General features: G+C 50.3%; 2 protein-coding genes across 3 annotated transcripts; both read left to right on the top strand.

The window, feature by feature from the left end:
- Positions 1-721: 721 nt before the first annotated feature.
- On the top strand, positions 722-15,062 carry LOC311633926 (leukocyte immunoglobulin-like receptor subfamily A member 5; the record flags this gene model as incomplete). The annotated part of the gene is made up of 5 exons (XM_084906933.1): positions 722-755; positions 831-950; positions 13,889-14,164; positions 14,309-14,611; positions 14,908-15,062. The coding sequence occupies 5 exons, from the start codon at positions 722-724 to the stop codon at positions 15,060-15,062; spliced, it is 888 nt and encodes a 295-aa protein (XP_084763059.1).
- A 115-nt stretch (positions 15,063-15,177) lies between these two features.
- LOC311633659 (leukocyte immunoglobulin-like receptor subfamily B member 3) lies at positions 15,178-18,659 on the top strand. 2 transcript variants are annotated; one of them, XM_084906636.1, is made up of 5 exons: positions 15,178-15,283; positions 16,235-16,348; positions 17,039-17,091; positions 17,853-18,002; positions 18,084-18,659. In XM_084906636.1, the coding sequence occupies exons 1-5, from the start codon at positions 15,280-15,282 to the stop codon at positions 18,228-18,230; spliced, it is 468 nt and encodes a 155-aa protein (XP_084762762.1). In that variant the 5' UTR covers positions 15,178-15,279; the 3' UTR covers positions 18,231-18,659. The 2 variants fall into 2 exon arrangements, with proteins under 2 accessions (XP_084762762.1, XP_084762761.1); XM_084906635.1 differs by lacking the exon at positions 15,178-15,283 and having other exon boundaries at positions 15,680-16,348.
- Positions 18,660-20,995: the final 2,336 nt, after the last annotated feature.

The raw sequence follows: 20,995 nt of genomic DNA, 5'->3' as shown, positions 1-20,995 counted from the left end.
GACCAGACACCACCTCACCCTCTCTTACTGTTGTCCAGAGACCCTATGTCTGTAGGGTTCTCTAGAATGTTCCTTTCTTCAAGAATATTCTCACTCCCACCTCTTCAGACTCCACCTCTTCAAACAGCCATCTCGTCAACCACAGTCTAGTCATGGTCCCCAGATGGTCCCACATTTTCTCTCATCTCTCCTTTGTAAGTAAAGTCGTTGCAATATTAGCCTTTGAAAGCCCATACTGTGCCAAGAAGAATTCTCAAAATACAGGCGATGGGTCTCCTGGATTGATCACGGATGGATTTCTGGTTCAGGCACAAATACTCAGCAGGTGGTATGTGATCAGTAAATATTTGTTTATGAATGGGTTAAAGACCAAAAGTCAATTTTGTGCATGGGAAGAAATTAGTAACTTCTATTGAGAGCACTGAGTCAGGACAAGGACCTGTGTCCTGGAGCAGGATTTCAGATCCAGCAGCAAGTCCTAGGACTCAGAAGCGACTCCAGATATGGGCTGTGTCTCTAGAGGCCCGGAAGTCCTCTTGAGTTCTCATCATGGGAGAAACCAGAGCCAGGCCAGAGAAGGGGCTGTCCCCTGGCTGTGGGTCCCCAGCTGTAAAAACCCGGAAGGGCAGCAGCAGCCCCTGATTCGCCACATCCTGTGAGTCTCTGTCCTTCAGGCCCAGACCTCCTCCATCTGCAGAGCGGGAGCCCTCAAGCAGACACCATGACGTCCATCTTCTCTGCTCTTCTCTGCCTCGGTCAGTTGTGGACATGGGGAGGCGGAGCAGGAGGGGCAGCTGTACCACCTTGTTCATGGGAAACCTCCGGCTCAGGCAACTACAGTGGACCAGATCGTGATGGGAAGGTATTCAGCTCAGACGTCCGGGTGCAAATCTCTCACAACGTTTCTCTTCCAAGACTGAGTCTGGGCCCAAGGACCCATGTGAAAGCAGGTGAGTCCTCCGCAGTCTTCATGTCCCTCCTCTTCCTTCATCCGTGGGGCTGAGGAGGGAGCACAGAGGTCCTGGGATGAGGTGATAAAATGAGAGGGTTTTGGGCTGAGCTGGGGATGAGGGTGGGAAGGTCTTTGTAATGCAGCCTCTGGTTTCCTTCCAGGGACCCTCCCCAAACCCACCATCTGTGCTGAGCCAGGCCTCATGATCCCTTATGGGAGCCCTGTGACCATCTGGTGTCAGGGGAACCTGAAGGCTCAGGAGTACCATCTGTATGCAGATAGCAGTCCTCGGTACTTGGACACAGAGAAACTACTGGAGCCTGGATACTGGGCTAAGTTCCTCATTAAAGGAAATTATGCTGAGAGATATACTTGTAACTACCTAAGCCCCAGGGGCTGGTCAGAGCGCAGTGACCCCCTGGAGCTGGTGGTGACAGGAGAGAGGACACTCAGGGGTCCCAGCCTCAGGCTCTGCCCTCAGGAAGGGGGGTCTGCTCTCAGGGGTCTCCCTCTCACAGCCCAGCCCTGGGGGACATGAGGGAGATGTGAGCCCATTTAACATGCTGCCTTCTCCTCTCCTAGGATTCTACAGCAAACCCAGCCTCTCAGCCCTGCCCAACCCTGCTGTGCCCTCAGGAGGGAACGTGACTCTCCAGTGTGGCTCATTGCAGCCATTTGACAGGTTCCTTCTGACTAAGGAAGGAGATCACAGGCTCTCCTGGACCCTGTACTCACAGCCACAACCCAATAGAGTGTTCCAGGCCCTTTTCCCTGTGGGCCCCATGACCCCAGGCCACAGATGGATGTTCAGATGCTATGGCAATTTTAGGAGGTATCCCCAGAAGTGGTCTTACCCTAGTGACCCCCTGGATCTAACGGTCTCAGGTAAGGAGCCCCTGATCCCAGCCTCTCTGAGCACAGTCAGCTGAGGTCCCTCCCCCAGGAGACATCTGAGCTGGGGTGAGAGTGAGGGGTCCAAGTGTTGGTCACCCAGCAGAGATCTGCCCTCAGAGATGCTCTTACTTTTGCTGACTCCCCCCCGTTAACTGGGTTGGGAAAAGATTAAGTGGGCAGTGAAAGTGTCTTCGGGGGTCACAGAGCAGATGGAAGAGAAGCGACTGAGTAATTTGCAGGCTTCAGAGTGAGCCCGAGGCTTCCCCTCTCCATTCTCATTTCCAGGACCCTCTGAAGGCCCCAGTCTTTCACCCACAGGGCCCACCTCCACAGCTGGTGAGTCCAGGAGAGCTCTGCACATAGTAAGCACAGCCTTCCCCTGCCCTCTACCCCCCTACCTTTTGAAGCAAGTCCCGAGAGTCTGTCAGGGGATTGCGTGACCCAGATCCTCAAGGACGGGCATGTGTCCTGGTGGGGGCTGGGAGTCTCAGGATCTGAGGCAGGTGATGGGTATGGCAGAGGGAGATGTGGGGGTGCAGGCTGGGGAGGAGGAGCTGGGCTCATGTGGGGAGATGATAGTCCCCCACCCCATTCCTATCTGGTCCTGAATCCAGGAGGCTCTGAGGATTGGTCTCTCCCATCCACAGAGTCAGGCACACAGACGGGTAAGTGAGTGGCGCTGTGGGGAGGTGGTTGGAGTCTTCTCGGGGACAGCGACTGAGCCATGTGGGGGTTCAGGCCCCTATGTTATCTCTCACTTGGACATGCCCTCTCCCTGTCAGGGCCTCAGTGTCTCCAGGTGTAAAAGGAGAGAACCTTTGTCCAGAGCTTAGATTTCCTGTCGGTTCTGGCCCTGACCTCCTGGGAGAAGGCTTTACAGGGAAGCCCCCAGACGTGATGTTATGGGGCCTATCCCCGCTGTCTCAGTGATGATGACACTGTACAGGGAGGGACAGGCAGGACAAGGGTCTGGCACCCAGTCCTCCCCCTTAGCTCAGGCTCAGCTCAGAGGAGGGAACAGGGCAGATCAGCCCTGGTTCAGCTCCTGGCTCTGCTGCTCCTGCTGAGCGGCTGGGCAGTCTCTGCTCTGAGTGTTGGGTTCCTGTCTGTTCAACCCTGGTCCCATCCTGCTCACAGGCTGCTGGCAGATGAGGTGACATAAGGGCCTCACAGAGCTCAGGAAGGCAGATCCCCCAGCCCACCCTGATCTTCCCAAAGGGACGTCAGGACCCTGCAGGGGGGAGATGGACCCAGGAGAGACTCAGAGTCCACCCCACACCCAGCCCTCCTGTCTGTGCTGTGCTGGGGGCAGGTAATGAGGAAGGAACCTCAGCTCCAGATGAGACGTGGACATGTAGCTGGTGACCCCTGGGGTCAGTGTGAGGACAGCACAGGGAACCCACAGTCCCGGGTTCCAGTCCCAGCCTGCACCGTCCAGGCTGGGTGACCTGGGGCACGTGGTTAATCTCTGAGCCTCAGTGAGGTGGGTGGTGGGGTCAGCAATCCCTGGTGCATGAGGTGAGAGGAGATGAGTGAGACCCCAGCTCATGCCTCACACACAGTAGATGCTCATTCAAAGGCTTCACTGGCTCATTCATGACATCACTCGTGTCCAAGGTCCCTCATGGAACATGAACATCCTGATCAGAGTCTCGCTGGCCCTGGTCCTGGTCCTCTCCCTCCTTCTTTTCTACCTCCGACACTGGTATCAGAGCAAAGGCAGGACCTCAGGTGAGTAGGGAACGGTGTGACCTGGGTCACACAATGGGGTCCTTAGGGCACCTGCCACAGGAAACCAAATGGGTGGAGAAGGTCAGCTGAAAAAAGACTTCTCCAGTATATGAAATCGGGAAATCAAAAAGGAAACAGTGTGAGCAGTCTCATGAAATATGCACACAAGTGAGTGTTAAGATTTCGTCTTTCCAGTAGAATCCCTGGGGTAGGGTCTCTTAACCTCCCAGGGCTGACACGGACCCTCTGGACCAGCCCAGAGAGGGGCTCATGTCCAACCTTCTGCAGAGACCACACACCCAGAGGCCAAAGACAGAGGCCTGCAGATCATGTAATTCCTGCCCCAAAGACCTGAGAACTTCACCACCCACAGCCCATCTCTGCCCCTAACACTCCTGTCTCCTCCCCCAGCTGCAGCCCAGCTGCTGACACCAAGGAGGAGCCCCTCCCTGAGAGGAAGAGTCAGCTGTCTGGGGGGAGGGGCATAGGGATTTCAGGAGGCGATGGGGAGGGTTGGGCTGGGAGGCTGGAGGTCAGGGTGAGGAGGACTGAGACCTACATCGTGTGACCTGGTGCCTCACCTCACCCTGGGTTAGTGGCCCATTTGGGAGCAGGCGGATTCTGCAGCCCAGAGATCTCGGGGACCTGCCAGAAGACACCCCCCTGTTCTGCCCCAGCAGATGCTCCTGTGAAGGACTCGCAGCCTGGGGAAAGCATGGAGCTGGACCCTCGGGTGAGACCACTGCTCCTGTCCAGGCCACTAAGGACCTTTTGTTTCCCAGTTTAATCCAGTGGACCCTTCCCTGTCCCACCTCACCAGCTTCTCAACAGCATCCACACTGACCTCTCCTCTGGGCCCTCAGGTTGTCCTGCTGTGACTCACTCCTCCTGGGTTCCTTGTGACCCCATAGTCCCTCCTATGGGAACCCCTTCGCTGGCCCCTCATCCCCTGTCTGACCTGGTGAAGCCTCAGGTCTCAGGAGGAGAAAGGAATAAGTGACTCACCCACAAGTCCTAGGATCCCTTCATTCATTCACCCCCAGATGTGAAGGGCTCACTGTTTACCAGCTCCATTTAGGGGCCAAGGCGCAGCCCTCAGCTCACCTGTGGGCGAGGGAGACAATATGCAAACAAGCAGACAGTGTCCCAGAGAGCAAAGTGCTGTGAAGGAATATAAAGCAAGAGGAGGGGATAGAGTGCATGGTGGGGGAGGGTGGGCAGGGAAAGAGCTGAAGCAGAGGTCCTGAGGCAGGACCTGCTTCTTCAGGAGGAGAGGCCATAAGGCTGAGGCCCAGTGAGCGAGAGAGAGCGTGTTAGGATGAGTCAGAACCACAGAAGCATCCAGAGGCCCCGAGGCTTAGGAAGCCCCTGCAGATTCCATCAGGAGAGGGACCTGGTCTATTTAAAGTGTAAGTCATCTCTCTGGCAACATGAGGATGATTGACAGGAGTATTTCTACTGTGGAATCAAGGAGACTCTGTTCTGTGTCACTGTCTCCTTCAGACCAGGCAGAATGGCGGTTGACAGGGAGTGATGTATACCCAGGTGAACCACATAAGACCAAGACCCGGGCTGGGCATGGCCACCTCTCCTTCCTCCCCTTGGGGCAGGTGGCTGGACCAGAAGGGCAGATAAGCAGAAGAGGACACTCAGCTGGGTCCCATCCTCCCCAGGCCCTGAGGCTTGTCAAACCCCAACCAAGTGTCATCCATCTGTCTCTCTACCTGCTCCAGGCTGCTCCACCCTACGGCCCCCAGGATGTGACCTATGCTCAGCTGAACCTCTTGGCCCTTAGAGGGCAGACAAGTGCATCCCCTTCCTCGTCACCAGAGGAGCCCCCAGAAGAGCCCAGCTTGTACGCTGCTCTAGCCTTCCACTAGCCCAGGAAGGACCCAGACCCCATAGTCCAGGGAGGGGCCTGCGGGACCCCAGAGGCCATGGGTACTTCCCCCATGGACACTCAGCTGGTGACCCCAGCCAGCCTGGAGACCAGATGTGGACCCCTAGAAGCTCCTGGGACCCTCTGAGAGTCACCTGGTTCTATAGTCAAAGATAACCAAGCCCTAGTCAGTTTGGCTGAATGGATAGAACATCGGTCTGCAGACAAAGCTCCCAGCTTTGATTCGGGGCAAGAGCACATGCCTGGGTTGTGGGCTCAATCCCCAGTAGGGTCTTGCAAGAGGCAGCAGATCAATTTTTCTCTTTCATCATTTATGTTACAATAGCTCTCTCCCTCTCCCTTCCTCTCTGAAATCAGAAAAAAGAAAAGAAAAAGAAAAAAAGATAACCAATATCCCTCCATTCTGGAAATAAAGCAACAGAGTTTTTCATAATCAAATGTAAGTGCATGTTTTAGATTAAATGACCATGTAAATACTTCACAACAGGCCTATGAAATGAAGAAATTAAAAACCATGAATCAATACATTAGAAAATAAAAAAACTTTAAAAATTAATGTTCTAAGCTGTTATATCAAGAATTGAAGGCATGTGGTGGGCTGGGTGGGGGGGGGTATGTGAAGGACAGATAGGGGATATCTGTCATAATGCCATCAATGGCACATACACTGAAACAAAGAATTTAGAAACAAGGTTTGCAATGAATCTTTAGCTCTGTAGACAACTGGGTAAGAAAGAGGTGGCATGCCTGCACAATGGAATAGAAATCAGAAAAAAAAAAAGAAAAAAGAATGAATCGCTGGTATTGAGACCACAGGGATGGACCTGGAGTGTGTTATGCTGAGTGAAATAATTCAGACTGGGAAAGATTTCACTAGTACCTGGAATTTATTTATTTATTTTTGTACCTGGAATTTTTCACACTACAGACCAAAAGGAATAAAAACAGACATGTAGCAATGAAGGACAAACTGATGATTGCCAGAGGGCAGGGGAGTAGGGATGGGCAAAAAGGAGAAGAGAAGACAGTCAATAATGCGAGATAACTTGGTGAAACTAATATGATATTGTATACCCACAATACTTTCATAAAAATATTTAAATTAAAAATCATTAGTGGACAATAGAGAGGTGGGGGCATGAGTGGGGAGGGGTGGGGGATTGGAATGGAGGGTTGAGGACAAATATGTGATACCTTAATCAATAGAGAAATTAAAAAAATAAACATAAAAATCATTAGTAAACTCTGCCAGAGTGGCTCGGTGGTTAAGCAGTGACCTATGAAGCAGGAGGTCATGCCGGGTTGTAGGCTTGGTTAATGCGGAAGGCAGCTGCTCAGTGATTCTCTCTCATCATTGATGTTTCTATCTCTCTGTATTTCTTCCTTCCACTCTTAAATCAATAAAAATATATTAAATAATCATTAGTGAAATATCATTGCTGACATATACACACAAGGAACTGTTTGACATGGAAATTGGGTCTCCAAAGAACTGGTGGCCCAGAAAGAAACTCACTACAGACTGATTCATATGCCTCTCAGCATAAAGATTATTGCTTGTCTCATTTTTGATTCTTATATTTCCAGTAGGACATGATCTCACTCATCTAGGCAAAATGGTGAACAACATAGACTGATTAACAAGAAGAGACCCAGAAATAAGGAGCCATGGGTCAGACTGTTGGACCTCTGAGGGAGGCTGAGGATAAAAGGGAGAGATCAACCAAAGGACTATGTGCACACATAGGAGCCTAACCAGTGGTCAAGGACAATAGGGGGGTAGGGGCATGAGTGAGGGGTAGTGGGGGATTGGAATGGGGGGTTGAAGACAAATATGTGATATCTAAATCAATAAAGAAATTAATTGAAAAAATGTGAGGGAGACATGTCAATTGGTTTCCTTCTATAGGCTCCAGATTGGGGGTCAAACCCACAACCTGAGTATGTGCTCTGACTGGCAATCGAACCAGCAATCTTGTGATGCATGGATGACCCTCAACCACCTGAGCCACTCTGGCCAGACCAATTCCTCCCTTAGTTATTTTTTGGGGGGTTGTTTTCTAATGTTTTAAAATATCTATACATGAAATTTACCATTTTTAGCTGTGCGACTTCATGGCATTAATTGCATTTGCTATATCGTTTACATATTACCGCCATCTCCATGAAGCATCAACTCCCCACTTCCTCTTTTTCCTGATTCTGGTAACCTCTAACCTACTTTCTGCCTCTGTGGATTCCTCTCCTAACAACACCATGTTTCTCTTTTTGCTCGTGGCGCTTTTTACGTAGCATAATGTCCTCAGGGTTCATCCATGCTATAACATGTGTTATAATAGAATGTCCCTTTAAAAGATAGATATTTTTTAATTGATTTTACAGGGGAAGGGAGAGGGAGAGAGAGAGAGAGAGAAACATCAACGATGAGAATCATTGATCGGCTGCCTCCTGCTTGCCCCCTACTGAAGATTGAGCCCACAACCAGGGCATGTGCCTTTGCCTGGAATTGAACCCGGTGCCCTTTAGTCCCCAGGCTGACACTATCCAGTGAGCCACACTGGCTAGGGCCAGAATGTCCCTTTTAAATGAGGACATTTGCAATATGGAGCAACCATCACCTCCATCTCATTCCATTTTGGTTCCCCGCAAGGAGATCCAGGAACTTTAAGCAGTCACTCCCCACCCTACCCTCTTCTTGGCCCCTAGCAACCCCTTGTCTGCCATGAAGTTTGCTTGGGGTTTGGTTGCGATGGTAATTCTTGTCCACATGCAATTCTGCTTTACTTTATTTTATATTTTCTGTTCATCCTCATCTGAGGATATTTTTCCATTTTTTTAAAGAGAGAGTGGAAGAGAGAGGGAAAGACAGAGAGAAACACCGATGTGAGAGAAACGCATCATCCATTGGTTGCCTCCTTCTCTAGCCCTAACTAGGGCCCGGGGCCAGGGAGGAGCCTGCAACCGAGGTACCTGCCCTTCACCAGAAACAAATCCTTTGGTCCAGAGCCTGATGCTCTACCCAGTGAACCAATTCTTGATAAACACAGATGCCAAAATCCTCACTAAAATATTAGCAAATCGGGTCCAGCAATGCATTAAAAAGTTCATACACCATGATCAAGTGGGATTTACTCCAGGGATGTATGGTTGGTACAATATTCACAAATCAATAAATGTGATGCTTCTGTCACATAAACAAAATGAAGGATAGAAAAAGCACACAATCATATCAATAGGTGCAAAAAACAAACAAAGAAACAAACAAACCAAAAAACAAAAAAATCAATAAACTAAATCCAGCACACATTTTCGATAAAAACTTTCAGCAAAGTGGGAATAGAGGGAACATACCTCAGTACAATACAGGCCATATATGACAAATCTACAGCCATCTTCGTACTCAATAGGCAAACACTAAAACAACTTCCCCTAAGAATAGGGAAAGGACAGGGCTGTCTGTTTTCATCACTCTTACTCAAAATTGTGCTGGAAGTCCTAGCCACCCTGATCGGTCAAGAAGAAGAAGAAAAAATGGCATCCAAATTGGAAAGGAGGAAGTAAAACTCTGATTATTCACAGATGACATGATATTGCACACAGAAAACCTTAAAGACTCCCACCAAAAAGGTACTGGAATTATTTGAATTCAGCAAAGTAGTAGGATATAAAATTATCCAGAAATCAATGGCATTTTTATACACCAATAATGAGCTCTCTCTCTCTCTCTCTCTCTCTCTCTCTCTCTCTCTCTCTCTCTCTCTCTCTCAACTGAGTTTTGACACATAAACAAGAGGTGATTTCAATAAAACAACAAAAACAAAACAGATCTTGTAGATTTTATTTTCTTGTCAAAATGCAGAATCAAAGTGCCTTTTGGATTGGATGACAGAAGATGAAGATATTAGGCAAACACATACATGCATAGCCCATGGAGACAGACAACAGTGTGGTGAAGGACAAGGGAGGGGCAGGCATGGGTTGGGTAGAGGTGGGTAAAGGGGCAGAAAATGGGGACCATCTGTGATAGTGTCAAATGTAAAAATTATTTGAAAAAAATCAACATGTGATTGTAGAGTTTAGAAAACTAAACATGTCAGTATAGACAGGAGGCCTGTTCAGGAATGTCGCTCAAGTCAGACTCTCAGCACCTTCTATTTTTGGGGTGATAAGAGTTGGTATCCTGTGTGACAGGCATCTTGTGCTCTGTGGGGACCCTGCCCATCACATCCTGTGAACTTGTCTGAGGAGTGTCACTTTAACACCTGAAAAATAAGTCATTGGAGACTCTGCTGAAAAAGCTTCCACTGGGCCCAAGCTGTTGTGGCTCAGTGGATACAGCATCATACTGTGAATTGAAGGGTCTCAGGTTCGATTTTGATCAAGGGTACCTGCCAGGGTCTTGGGTTTCATCCCCATTAGGGGACATGCAAGAGGCAGCCAATCAAAGATTCTCTCTCATTATTGATGTTTCTATCTCTGTCTCCCTCTTCCTTCCTCTCTGAAATCAATAAAAATATATTAAAACAATATCTTCCACTGGGATTTCATGCCTTTTCCTGATGGGTGAACAGCACCAACCTGATCCTGCAAAGAAAATTCAAGGTTGTCATCATGAATCCACAAGTCAGGACAGCTCACCTTTTCCTTTCTTAAAAAAAAAAAAATAAAAAAAAAATATATATACATATATATTTACAGAGAGGAAGAGAGAGGGATAGTTAGAAACATCATTGAGAGAGAAACATCAATCATCTGCTTCTTGCACACCTCCTACTGGTGATGTGCCCACAACCAAGATACATGCCCTTGACCAGGATCAAACTTCGGACTCTTCAGTCTGCAGTCCGACGTTTTATCCACCGAGCCTAACTAGTTAGGGCTCACCTCCTTTCAAGAGGTCGTGCTGACCCAGACCTGCTTTCCCTTGACTGGGAATGGGGGTGTTTAGCTAGGAGGTTTACTTTAAGACCATGGACCACCAACCATCTCCCCAAATTCTGCCCTTTTTGTATGTTAATCTTGAGAGCTGGTGTGAATTCAGTACTGTGTCATGGACAGCGCCACCCTCCATCCATTGGGCTCCTAGAAATGTCTCTTTCTCCTGTCCCTTCAATTTCTTACAGAAGGGGCATTGAAATGTAAGCATGCGACTTTTATATGTTTTATGGAGAGTCTCTTCTCGGTCTAAAATTTCAAAATGGTTTACGTCCACTACAAGTATGTTTCATCTAATATAGATGTTTTATCCTCTTGTTGTGTTGAGCATGAAGAAGATGAGCAATTAAATAAAAAACAGCTTGCTATAAGAGAAATAGCCGTAGCCGGTTTGGCTCAGTGAATAGAGCGTCGGCCTTCAGACTGAAGGGTGCCAGGTTTGGTTCCAGTCAAGGGCATGTACCTTGGTTTGGGCACATCCCCAGTGGAGGGGGGGGGAGTGTGCAGGAGGCAGTTGATTAATGTTTCTAACTCGCTCTATCCCTTCCTCTCTGTAAAAAATCAATAAAATATATTGCCCTAGTTGGTTTGGTTCAAGGAATGGAGTGCCGGCCTGCAGACTGAAGGGTCCTAGGTTCAATTCCTGGAGCATGCCTGGGTTGTGAGCTCGGTCCCTGGTTGGAGGCCTGCAGAAGACAGTCGATCCATGGCTTTCTCTCATCATTGATGTTTCTATCTCTCTTTCCTCTCACTTCTCTGAAATCAATAAAAATATTTAAAAAATAAATAAAATATAAAATTATTTTAAAAAATCAATATGTGATTGTAGAGTTTAGAAAACTAAATATGACAGATTAGACATGAAGTAGGCATGAAAATTCACTGTGTCCCACAGACTCACTGACTGGCACAGAACCACCTGATGGAAAGACCTTGATCCCTGCGCCCTTCCACTGCACAGCAAGGGTCCTCCACATGAGGAGTCTTCCTTCTGCTCCTTTGGATGCGATGTCTCTAGTTTTCAATTTCTCAAACTGCCACCAGCTCCACCTAAATCTGAAAGGCTGGTTTCCACTGCCCTGTATCTCAGATAGGGTGAATTTTCACCACATTTGTAGGAGTGGTGTTTGGAACACGGGTCTACAAATGGGGGAAGTGAGACCAAGAGAGGAAGCAGGCTGCTCAAGTGTCCCCCAACCACTCAGGCTGTGGTAGAGCCACAATAGTTATTTAAAGTGTGTCTCTGTGTGTGTTACTGCCCTGGGACAGGTCTCTCATGAATGTCAATTTTTTTTTTCTGAAACCTGAGAGTTTTCCACATTTTGAAGAGGAGGGTGACATCCAGCCTCAAAGATGCTCTGAAGGGGTAGCAATGACTCAAATGATTGGACCCCAAGACATGGAGAGATCTGCTGCTCACAGAGACATAGAGTCAGGGGAAACCTGAGTTGTAGGAGCTGCATCCCAGGGCCAGGAGGAGGCACTGAGCTTCCTGTGGGAGCAGATGCATCTTGGGCAGGCCCAGGCTCCTCCCTCCCCACCCCTGGGCTCACTGTCCTTAGGACGCCTTTATTTCCACAGTCACGAAGGCAGGGAGGGAGGTCACCTTCACACACCCCAAAGCAGCCGTCACCTCCACCACCGTCCTGAGATCTGAGCTCCACACCCTCACTCCCCTCTCCAGTTCACCCTCCACATAGGCATCTGACCTCATTTCAGAATCTGTCCATTTTCTGCTCAAAACCCTTCCATGGTTCTCACTGTTTTCAGGGTGAATCCAGACTCTTCCTTCTGAACAGAAGGCTGTTCATGATCATCCAGATGGGACCCTCCAATCTCAGCTCTCACTTCTGCTTCTTTCAACCAGACAGGTGCATGAAAGCCCCTCCGCCCCCCCCACACACTGATGCACACACATAGTACATGCACACTCACACTGTCTACTATTGAACATGTCTGTGCTGCTTTCTTAGAGTTCTGTAGGACTAGCAAGCTCCTTCCCAAGCCTACAGCTTAAAGCACAGGGCTAGAAGCAAGACTGATCTTACTTCTTCTCATTTCTCTTCCCTGCACATGTGTTGTGACTGCTCAGGGCTATGCAAGGATTGTGTGGTTAAATCCATGTAAGACATTCATGGAGCATGGCTGGAAACACAAGGTTGGAGCTCAGTTAGAGTTCATGTTATCTTTTTATTGACACACATTTCATTTCTCTGGTTTGTTTGTAATACATGGCCCATATGATCTTCATAACTCAGGCTGAGCATCCCAGTCCATCCCTATGCATTCCTTTTGCCTTATAGACAGAATCCCACATCCTTGCATGGGTGGGGTGGGCGTGAGGAGGTAGAGCATGCCTATGACCAGACACCACCTCACCCTCTCTTATTGTTGTCCAGAGACTATGTCTGTAGGGTTCTCTAGAATGTTCCTTTCTTCAAGAATATTCTCACTCCCACCTCTTCAGAATCCACCTCTAAAAACAGCCATCCCCATCAACCACAGTCTAGTCATGGTCCCCAGATGGTCCCACATTTTCTCTCATTTCTCCTTTGTAAGTAAAGTCGTTGCAATATTAGCCTTTGAAAGCCCATACTCTGCCAAGAAAAATTCCCAAAATATAGGCGATGGGTCTCCTGGATTGATCACGGATGCATTTCTGGTTCAGGCACAAATACTGGGCAGGTCGTAGGTGATCAATAAATATGTTTATGAATAGGTCAAAGACCAAAAGTCAATTCTGTGTGTGAGAGGAAATTAGTAACTTCTATTGAGAGGATCGAGTCAGGACAAGGACCTGGGTCCCGGAGAAGGATTTCAGACCCGGCAGAGAATCCTGGGAGTCAGAAGCGACTCCAGTTATGGGCTGTGCCTCCAGAGGCCCTGGAGTCCTCTTGCGCTCTCATCATGGAAAAAACCAGAGCCAGGCCAGAGACAGGGCTGTCCCCTGGCTGTGGGTCCCCAGCTGTAAAAACCCGGAAGGGCGGCAGCAGTTCCTGATTCGCCACATCCTGTGCGTCTCTGTCCTTCAGGCCCAGACCTCCTCCATCTGCAGAGCGGGAGCCCTCAGAGCAGATGCCATGATGTCCATCCTCTCTGCTCTTCTCTGCCTTGGTCAGTTGTGGACACAGGGATGGGAAGCAAGAGGGAAGGCGAGGCTCATACTCTGTGGCTCATGGGGAACCTCAGGCTCAGGCAGCCAGAATGGATCGGAACGTTATGGGAAGGGATTCAACTCAGACGTCCGGGTGGAAATATCTCACAAGATTTCTCTTCCAGGGCTGTGTCTGGGCCCGAGGACCCATGTGAAAGCAGGTGAGTTATCCCCAGGATCCATCCCTCCTCGTCCTTCATCCCTGGGGCTCAAGAGGAACAGAGAAGTGCTGGGTTGAGGTGTTAAAATGAGAGGATCCTGGGCTGAGCTGGGGATGAGGATGGGGAAGGTCTTTGTAATGCAGCCTCTGGTTTCCTTCCAGGGACCCTCCCCAAACCCACCCTCTGGGCTGAGCCAGGCCCTGTGATCCGTTATGGGAGCCCTGTGACCCTCTGGTGTCGGGGGACCCTGAAGGCTCAGGAGTACCGTCTGTATGCAGATGGCAGTCCTTGGCACTTGGACACACAGAAATCACTGGATCCTGGAGACCGGGCTAAGTTCCTCATTAAAGGAAACTATGCAAAGAGATATACCTGTAACTACCTCAGCCACATGGGCTGGTCAGGGCACAGTGACCCCCTGGAGCTGGTGCTGACAGGTGAGAGGACTCCCAGGGGTTTCAGCTTCAGGCTCTGCCCTCAGGAAGGGGGTCTGCTCTCAGGGTGTCTCCCTCTCACAGCCCAGCCCTGGGGACATAAGGGAGGTGTGAGCTAATTTAACACTCTGCCTCCTCCTCTCCTAGGATCCTACAGCAAACCCAGCCTCTCAGCCTTGCCCAGCCCTGTCGTGCCCCCAGGAGGGAATGTGACCCTCCAATGTCGCTCAGTGGAGTCATTTAACAGGTTCTTTCTGACTAAGGAAGGCGATCACAGGTTCTCCTGGGCCCTCGATTCACAGCGACAGCCCAGTGGACAGTACCAGGCCTTGTTCCCTGTGGGCCCTGTGACCCCTGGCCTCAGATGGACGTTCAGATGCTATGGCAATTTTGAGAAGTATCCCCACGAGTGGTCTGACCCTAGTGACCCCCTGGATCTAACGGTCTCAGGTGAGGAGCCCCTGATCCCAGCCTCTCTGAGCACAGACAGCTGAGGGTCCCTCCCCCAGGAGACATATGAGCTGGGGTGAGAGAGAGGGGTCCGAGTGTTGGTCACCCAGCAGAAATCTGCCCTCAGAGATGCTCTTACTTTTGCTGATTTCCCCCCATTAACTGGCTTGGGAAGATGTTAAGTGAGCAGAGGGAGTGTCTTCGGTAGTCACAGAGCAGATGGTGGAGAAGAAACTGAGTGATTTGCAGACTCCAGAGTGAGCCCCAGCCTCACCCCTTTCTATCGTTATTTCCAGGACCCTCTGGAGGCCCCAGCCCCCCACCCACAGGGCCCACCTCCACAGCTGGTGAGTCCTGGGGAGCTCTGCACATAGGGAGCACAGCCTTCCCCTGTCCTCTCCCCCCTTACCTTTTGCAGCAAGTCCTGAGAGTCTGTCAGTGGATTGCATGATCCAGATCCTCAAGGACGGGCATGTGTCCTGGTGGGGGCTGGGAGTCTCAGAGTCTGAGGCAGGTGATCGGTCATAGCAGAGGGAGGTGTGGGGGTGCAGGCTTGAGAGGAGGAGCTGGGCTCATGTGGGGAGATGACAGGCCCCCCACTGCTGTCCGGTCCTGAATTCAGGAGGCTCTGAGGATCGATCTCTCCCACCACAGAGTCAGGCACACAGATGGGTAAGTGAGTGGCTTTGTGGGGAGGTGGTTGGAGTCTCCAAGGGGAAAGCAGCTGAGCCATGTGGGGGTTCAGGCTCCTCTGATGTCTTTCACTTGGACCTGTCCTTCCCCTGTCAGGGCCTCAGTGTCTCCAGGTGTAAAAGGAGAGAGTCCTTGTCCAGAGCTTAGATTTCCTAACGGTTCTGGCTCTGACCTCCTGGGAGAAAGCCTCACAGGGAAGCCCCCAGGACGTGATGTTATGGACCTGTCCCCTTTGTCTCAGTGACGGTGACACTGTACAGGGAGGGACAAGGGTCTGGGCACCCAATCCTTTTCCTCAGCTCAGGCTCAGCTCAGAGGAGGGAACAGGGTGGATAGCCCTGGGTCAGCTCCTGGCTCTGCTGCTCCTGCTGTGGGGTTGGAAAGTCCCTTCTCTGATCTGAGTTTTGGGTTCCTGTCTGCTCAACCCTGGTCCCATCCTGCTCACAGGCTGCTGGGAGATGAGGTGACATAAGGGCCTCACAGAGCTCAGGAAGGCAGATCCCCCAGCCCACCCTGATCTTCCCAAAGGGACGTCAGGACCCTGCAGGGGGGAGATGGACCCAGGAGAGACTCAGAGTCCACCCCACACCCAGCCCTCCTGTCTGTGCTGTGCTGGGGGCAGGTTATGAGGAAGGAACCTCAGCTCCAGATGAGACGTGGACATGTAGCTGGTGACCCCTGGGGTCAGTGTGAGGACAGCACAGGGAACCCACAGTCCTGGGTTCCAGTCCCAGCCCTGCCCCGTCCAGGCTGGGTGACCTGGGGCACGGGGTTAATCTCTCTGAGCCTCAGTGAGGTGGGTGGTGGGGTCAGCAATCCCTGGTGCATGAGGTGAGAGGAGATGAGTGAGACCCCAGCTTGTGCCTCACACACAGTAGATGCTCATTCAAAGGCTTCCCTGGCTCATTCATGACGTTACTCGTGTCCAAGGTCCCTCATGGAACATGAACATCCTGATCGGGGTCTCAGTGACCCTGGTCCTGCTGCTCTCCCTCCTTCTTTTCTACCTCCAACACCGGCGTCAGAGCAAAGGCAGGACCTCAGGTGAGTAGGGAACGGGGTGACCTGGGTCACACAACGGGGTGCTCAGAGCACCTGCCACAGGAAACCAAATGGGCGGAGAAGGTCAGCTGGAAAAAGACTTCTCCAGAATATGAAAAAAAAAAAAAAACCTAGAAAGAGTGTGAGCCCAGATGTTCAGTCTCATGAAATATGCACACAAGTGAGTGTTAGGGTTTCCTTCTTTCCAGTAGAATCCCTGGGGGAGGGGCTCTTAACCTCCCAGGGCTGACACGGACCCTCTGGACCAGGCCAGAGAGGGACTCATGTGGAATCTCCTGCCAGGACCACACACCCAGAGGCCAAAGACAGAGGCCTGCAGATCATGTAATTCCTACCCCAAAGACATGAGAACTCCACCACCCACGGCCCATCTCTGCCCCTAATACTCCTGTCTCCTCCCCCAGCTGCAGCCCAGCTGCTGACACCAAGGAGGAGCCCCTCCCTGAGAGGAAGAGACAGCTGCCCTGAGGGAGAGGCACAGGGATTTCAGGAGTCGAAGGGGAGGGTTAGGCTGGGAGGCTGGGAGTCAGGGTGAGAAGGATTGAGACCCACACTGTGTGACCTGGTGCCTCACCTCACCCTGGGTTAGTGGCCCATTGGGGAGCGGGCGGGGTCTGCAGCCCTCAGGTCTTGGGGACCTGCCAGGAGACACCCCCTGTTCTGCCCCAGCAGATGCTTCTGTGAAGGACCTGCAGCCTGGGGAGAGCATGGAGTTGGACCCTCAGGTGAGACCCCTACTCCTGTCCAGGCCACCAAGGACCTTCTGTTTCCCAGTTTAATCCAGTGGACCCTTCCCTGTCCCACCTCACCAGCTTCTCAGCAGCGTCCACACTGACCTCTCCTCTGGGCCCTCAGGTTGTCCTGCTGTGACTCACTCCTCCTGGGTTCCTTGTGACCCCATAGTCCCTCCTACAGGACCCCCTTCGCTGGCCCCTCGTCCCCTGTCTGACCTTGTGCAGCCCCAGGTCTCAGGAGGAGACAGAAATAAGTGACTCACCCACAAGTCCTAGGATCCCTTCATTCATTCACCCCACAGATGTGAGGGGCTCACTGTTTACCGGCTCCATTTAGGAGCCAAGGTGCAGCCCTCAGCTCACCTGTGGGCGAGGGAGACAATATGCAAACAAACAGACAGTGTCCCAGAGAGCAAAGTGCTGTGAAGGAATATAAAGATAGAGTGCATGGTGGGGGAGGGTGGGCAGGGAAAGAGCTGAAGCAGAGGTCCTGAGGCAGGACCTGCTTCTTCAGGAGGAGAGGCCATGAGGCTGGAGCCCAGTGAGCGCGAGAGAGTGCGTTAGGATGAGAGTCAGAACCACAGAAGCATCCAGAGGCCCAGAGGCTCTAGAAGGCCCTGCAGGTTCCAACAGGAGAGGGACGTGGTCTATTTAAGGTCTAAACCATCTCTCTGGCGACATGAGGATGATTTACAGGAGGATTTCTACTGTGAAATCAAGGAGATGCTGTTCTGTCTCACTGACTCCTTCAGACCAGGCAGGATGGCGGCCCTCAGGGAGTGACGTATGCCCAGGTGAACCGCTCAAGACCAAGACCTGCACTGGGAATGGCCACCTCTCCTTCCTCCCCTTGTGGGGGGTGGCTGGACCAGAAGGGCAGACAAGCAGAAGAGGACACTCAGGTGGGTTCCATTCTCCCCAGGCCCTGAGGCTTGTCAAAACCCCAACCAGGTGTCACCCATCTGTCTCTCTACCTGCTCCAGGCTGCTCCACCCTACGGCCCCCAGGATGTGACCTATGCTCAGCTGAACCTCTTGGCCCCTAGACGGCAGACAAGTGCATCCCCTTCCTCGTCACCAGAGGAGCCCCCAGAAGAGCCCAGCTTGTACGCTGCTCTAGCCTTCCACTAGCCCAGGAAGGACCCAGACCCCATAGTCCAGGGAGGGGCCTGCGGGACCCCAGAGGCCATGGGTACTTCCCCCATGGACACTCAGCTGGTGACCCCAGCCAGCCTGGAGACCAGATGTGGACCCCTAGAAGCTCCTGGGACCCTCTGAGAGTCACCTGATTCTATAGTCAAAGATAACCAAGCCCTAGTCAGTTTGGCTGAATGGATAGAGCATCGGCCTGAAGACTTAAAGCTCCCAGCTTTGATTCAGGTCAAGGGCACATGCCTGGGTTGTGGGCTTAATCCCCAGTGGGGGCTTGCAGGAGGAGCCGATCAATGATTCTCTTTCATCATTTATGTTACTATAGGTCTCTCCCTCTCCCTTCCTTTCTGAAATCAATAAAAAATAAAAATGATAAAAGATAACCAATATCCCTCCATTCTGGAAATAAAGCAACAGAGTTTTTGATAGTCAAACATAAATGCACATTTTAGATTAAATGATCATCTAAATACTTCACAACAGGCCTACGAAATGATGAAATTAAAAACAATGATGAATATGCCGAAACCGGTTTGGCTCAGTGGATAGAGCGTCAGCCTGCGGACTGAAAGGTTCCGGGTTCGATTTCGGTCAAGGGCATGTACCTTGGTTGTGTGCACATCCCCAGTGGGGGGTGTGCAAGAGGCAGCTGGTCGATGATTCTCTCTCATCGATGTTTCTAACTCTCTGTCCCTCTCTGTAAGAAATCAATAAAATATATTTAAAAAAAAATAAAAAAATAAAAACAATGATGAATATATTAGAAAATAATAATAAAAAAAAAACCTTTAAAAATCAATGTCCTAAGCTGTTATATCAAGAATTGAAGGCTTGGGTGGAGGGGCTATGTGAAGGACAAATAGGGGATATCTGTCATACTGCCATCAATGGCACATACACTGAAACAAAGAATTTAAAAACAAGGTTTGCAACAAGTCTTTAGCTACATAAACAACTGGGTAAGAAAGAGGTGGCATGCATGCACAATGGAATAGAAATCAGAAAAAAAAATGAAAAAAAGAATGAAATGCTGATATTTAGCAGCTGATAGCCACATCATTAGTCTTGAACTGATTTGTTTGGTGTGCACATCAGAAAATATTTCACTTTCGGAGAACAAAAAAATAGGTTTCTTTGCATTATGCTTATTCATTTGTGCAGTTATTCAGTGTCTGGTAAGTTCTTGTTCAAGAAAAAATATTAATTTTTATTAAAATGTTCCATTATTTTATGTTAATGATGACTCATTTATTTCAGCGTGCATTGTATTCAGCATGTCTCTATCGAGATAAACCTACATTTCTATGAAAATGGAAGCTTTTGTGTGTTTTTTTCTTGTGGCCCACATACACTTAAGCCCTGTTTATTTGGCCTGTGTTAGCCTTTGAGTTTGACATGCTTGCTCTCTATGGATTAAATGCAACGACTGTGTTATACAAAATTGTTCCAGGCCCTGCAGGGGTGGCTCAGTTGGTTGAACGACATCCTGTGCACCGAAAGGTTGCTGGTTTGATGCCAGGTGGGCGCTTGTATAAAAGGCAACTGATGGATGTTTCCCTTTTCCTCCTCCTCCTCCTCCTCCTCCTCCTCCTCCTCCTCCTCCTCCTCCTCCTCCTCCTCCTCCTCTTCCTTCTTCTCTCCTTATTTCTCTCTCCCTAGAAAATTGTCCATATCCAAAGTCCTGTGCAGGGAGTTTCCCTGGCAATTTATTCTAAACACTTGTGAAATCCAGGCACCTCCCTCCCTCCCCCCAAGATTACACACATTTTTCCCAGGGAAAGAATAAGAAGAAACACATCCAAACACCTTCCATCAGGCCAGGAGAATGTCAACCAGAGGTCATCACCTGCAATTCAACACCCCCATGACCCCCAACTTGGGGTGTGGCAATGCGGGGACTTCACACCAGGACCCCAGTGTCACTCTGGGGGATAGATTTGATGAAGTCGGCCCTGTAGTCCCTTCTCTGGAACCTCCCTCCCCCCCCCTCCCCACAATGCCACTCCCAATGGCTTCTGTTCATTTCTGTGAGTTACCCTGCTTTCCTGACACTGAGGATTCTTTTGTTTGTTTGGACTGGGACCACGTGTTTGAGGACCAATAGCCCAGCTTTTCTACTGGTTTGGAGGAGAAGTGGTGTGTGGAGGTTGCCTTCAGGGTCCCCGCAGGGTCTCCTACCTGCCCATGGGTGCCTTGTCTCGTGACACCTGCCCGATGGCACCCCTGAGTGTCTCGGGGACCCTGCTCCTCCACAGCAGGACTGACACAAAGAGGGAAAGAGCGCCAGGATGAGAAAGACCTGCTCCGGGAGGACAGTCTGCAGACCTCACAGCTCTCCCTGAATTTAGCCTGAATAGCCTCTCACCAGTGTTTGCAGAAAAAAAACCCAGTGTGAGGAGGAGAGTCCTGCCCCGAGGAGAAGGGGCCACGGAGGAAGCAGAAGTGACTCAGACGTTTTGAAAGAAGCAGAAGAAGAGAAAGGGGGTGCTATTAATAGAACAAGGAAGTCGCTAAAGGGAAGTGTTAGGGAGAGAGAGAGAGACCAGGTCAAGAGGGAGACATTTTATTTTCCTTTTAAAAATGTATTTCTGGTTGGCCGGAGAAGATGGCAGACGAATAGGCAGATCTTTATGCACCTCCTCCCGGGGCCAGGCTGGGAATACTGACATGGGGAACGTTCACCCATAATTATCAACTGAGGTCCAGCCGAGGAGGAGACAGATACCTCAAGGAAGGACAGCAAA

This window comes from Pipistrellus hanaki (assembly GCF_964339955.1).
Source record: "Pipistrellus hanaki genome assembly, chromosome: 15".
Taxonomy (NCBI): Eukaryota; Metazoa; Chordata; class Mammalia; order Chiroptera; family Vespertilionidae; genus Pipistrellus; species Pipistrellus hanaki.
This window is presented reverse-complemented; position numbering and strand designations above follow the sequence as displayed.

Excerpts from the sequence above, each read along its gene's own strand:
- LOC311633659 (XM_084906635.1), top strand. The coding sequence starts at position 16,183 with ATGCTCATTCAAAGGCTTCCCTGGCTCATTCATGACGTTACTCGTGTC. Across the intron at positions 16,349-17,038 it reads GAGCAAAGGCAGGACCTCAG|ATGCTTCTGTGAAGGACCTG; the intron begins GTGAGTAGGGAA and ends CTGCCCCAGCAG. Across the intron at positions 18,003-18,083 it reads AAGCAGAAGAGGACACTCAG|GCTGCTCCACCCTACGGCCC; the intron begins GTGGGTTCCATT and ends TACCTGCTCCAG.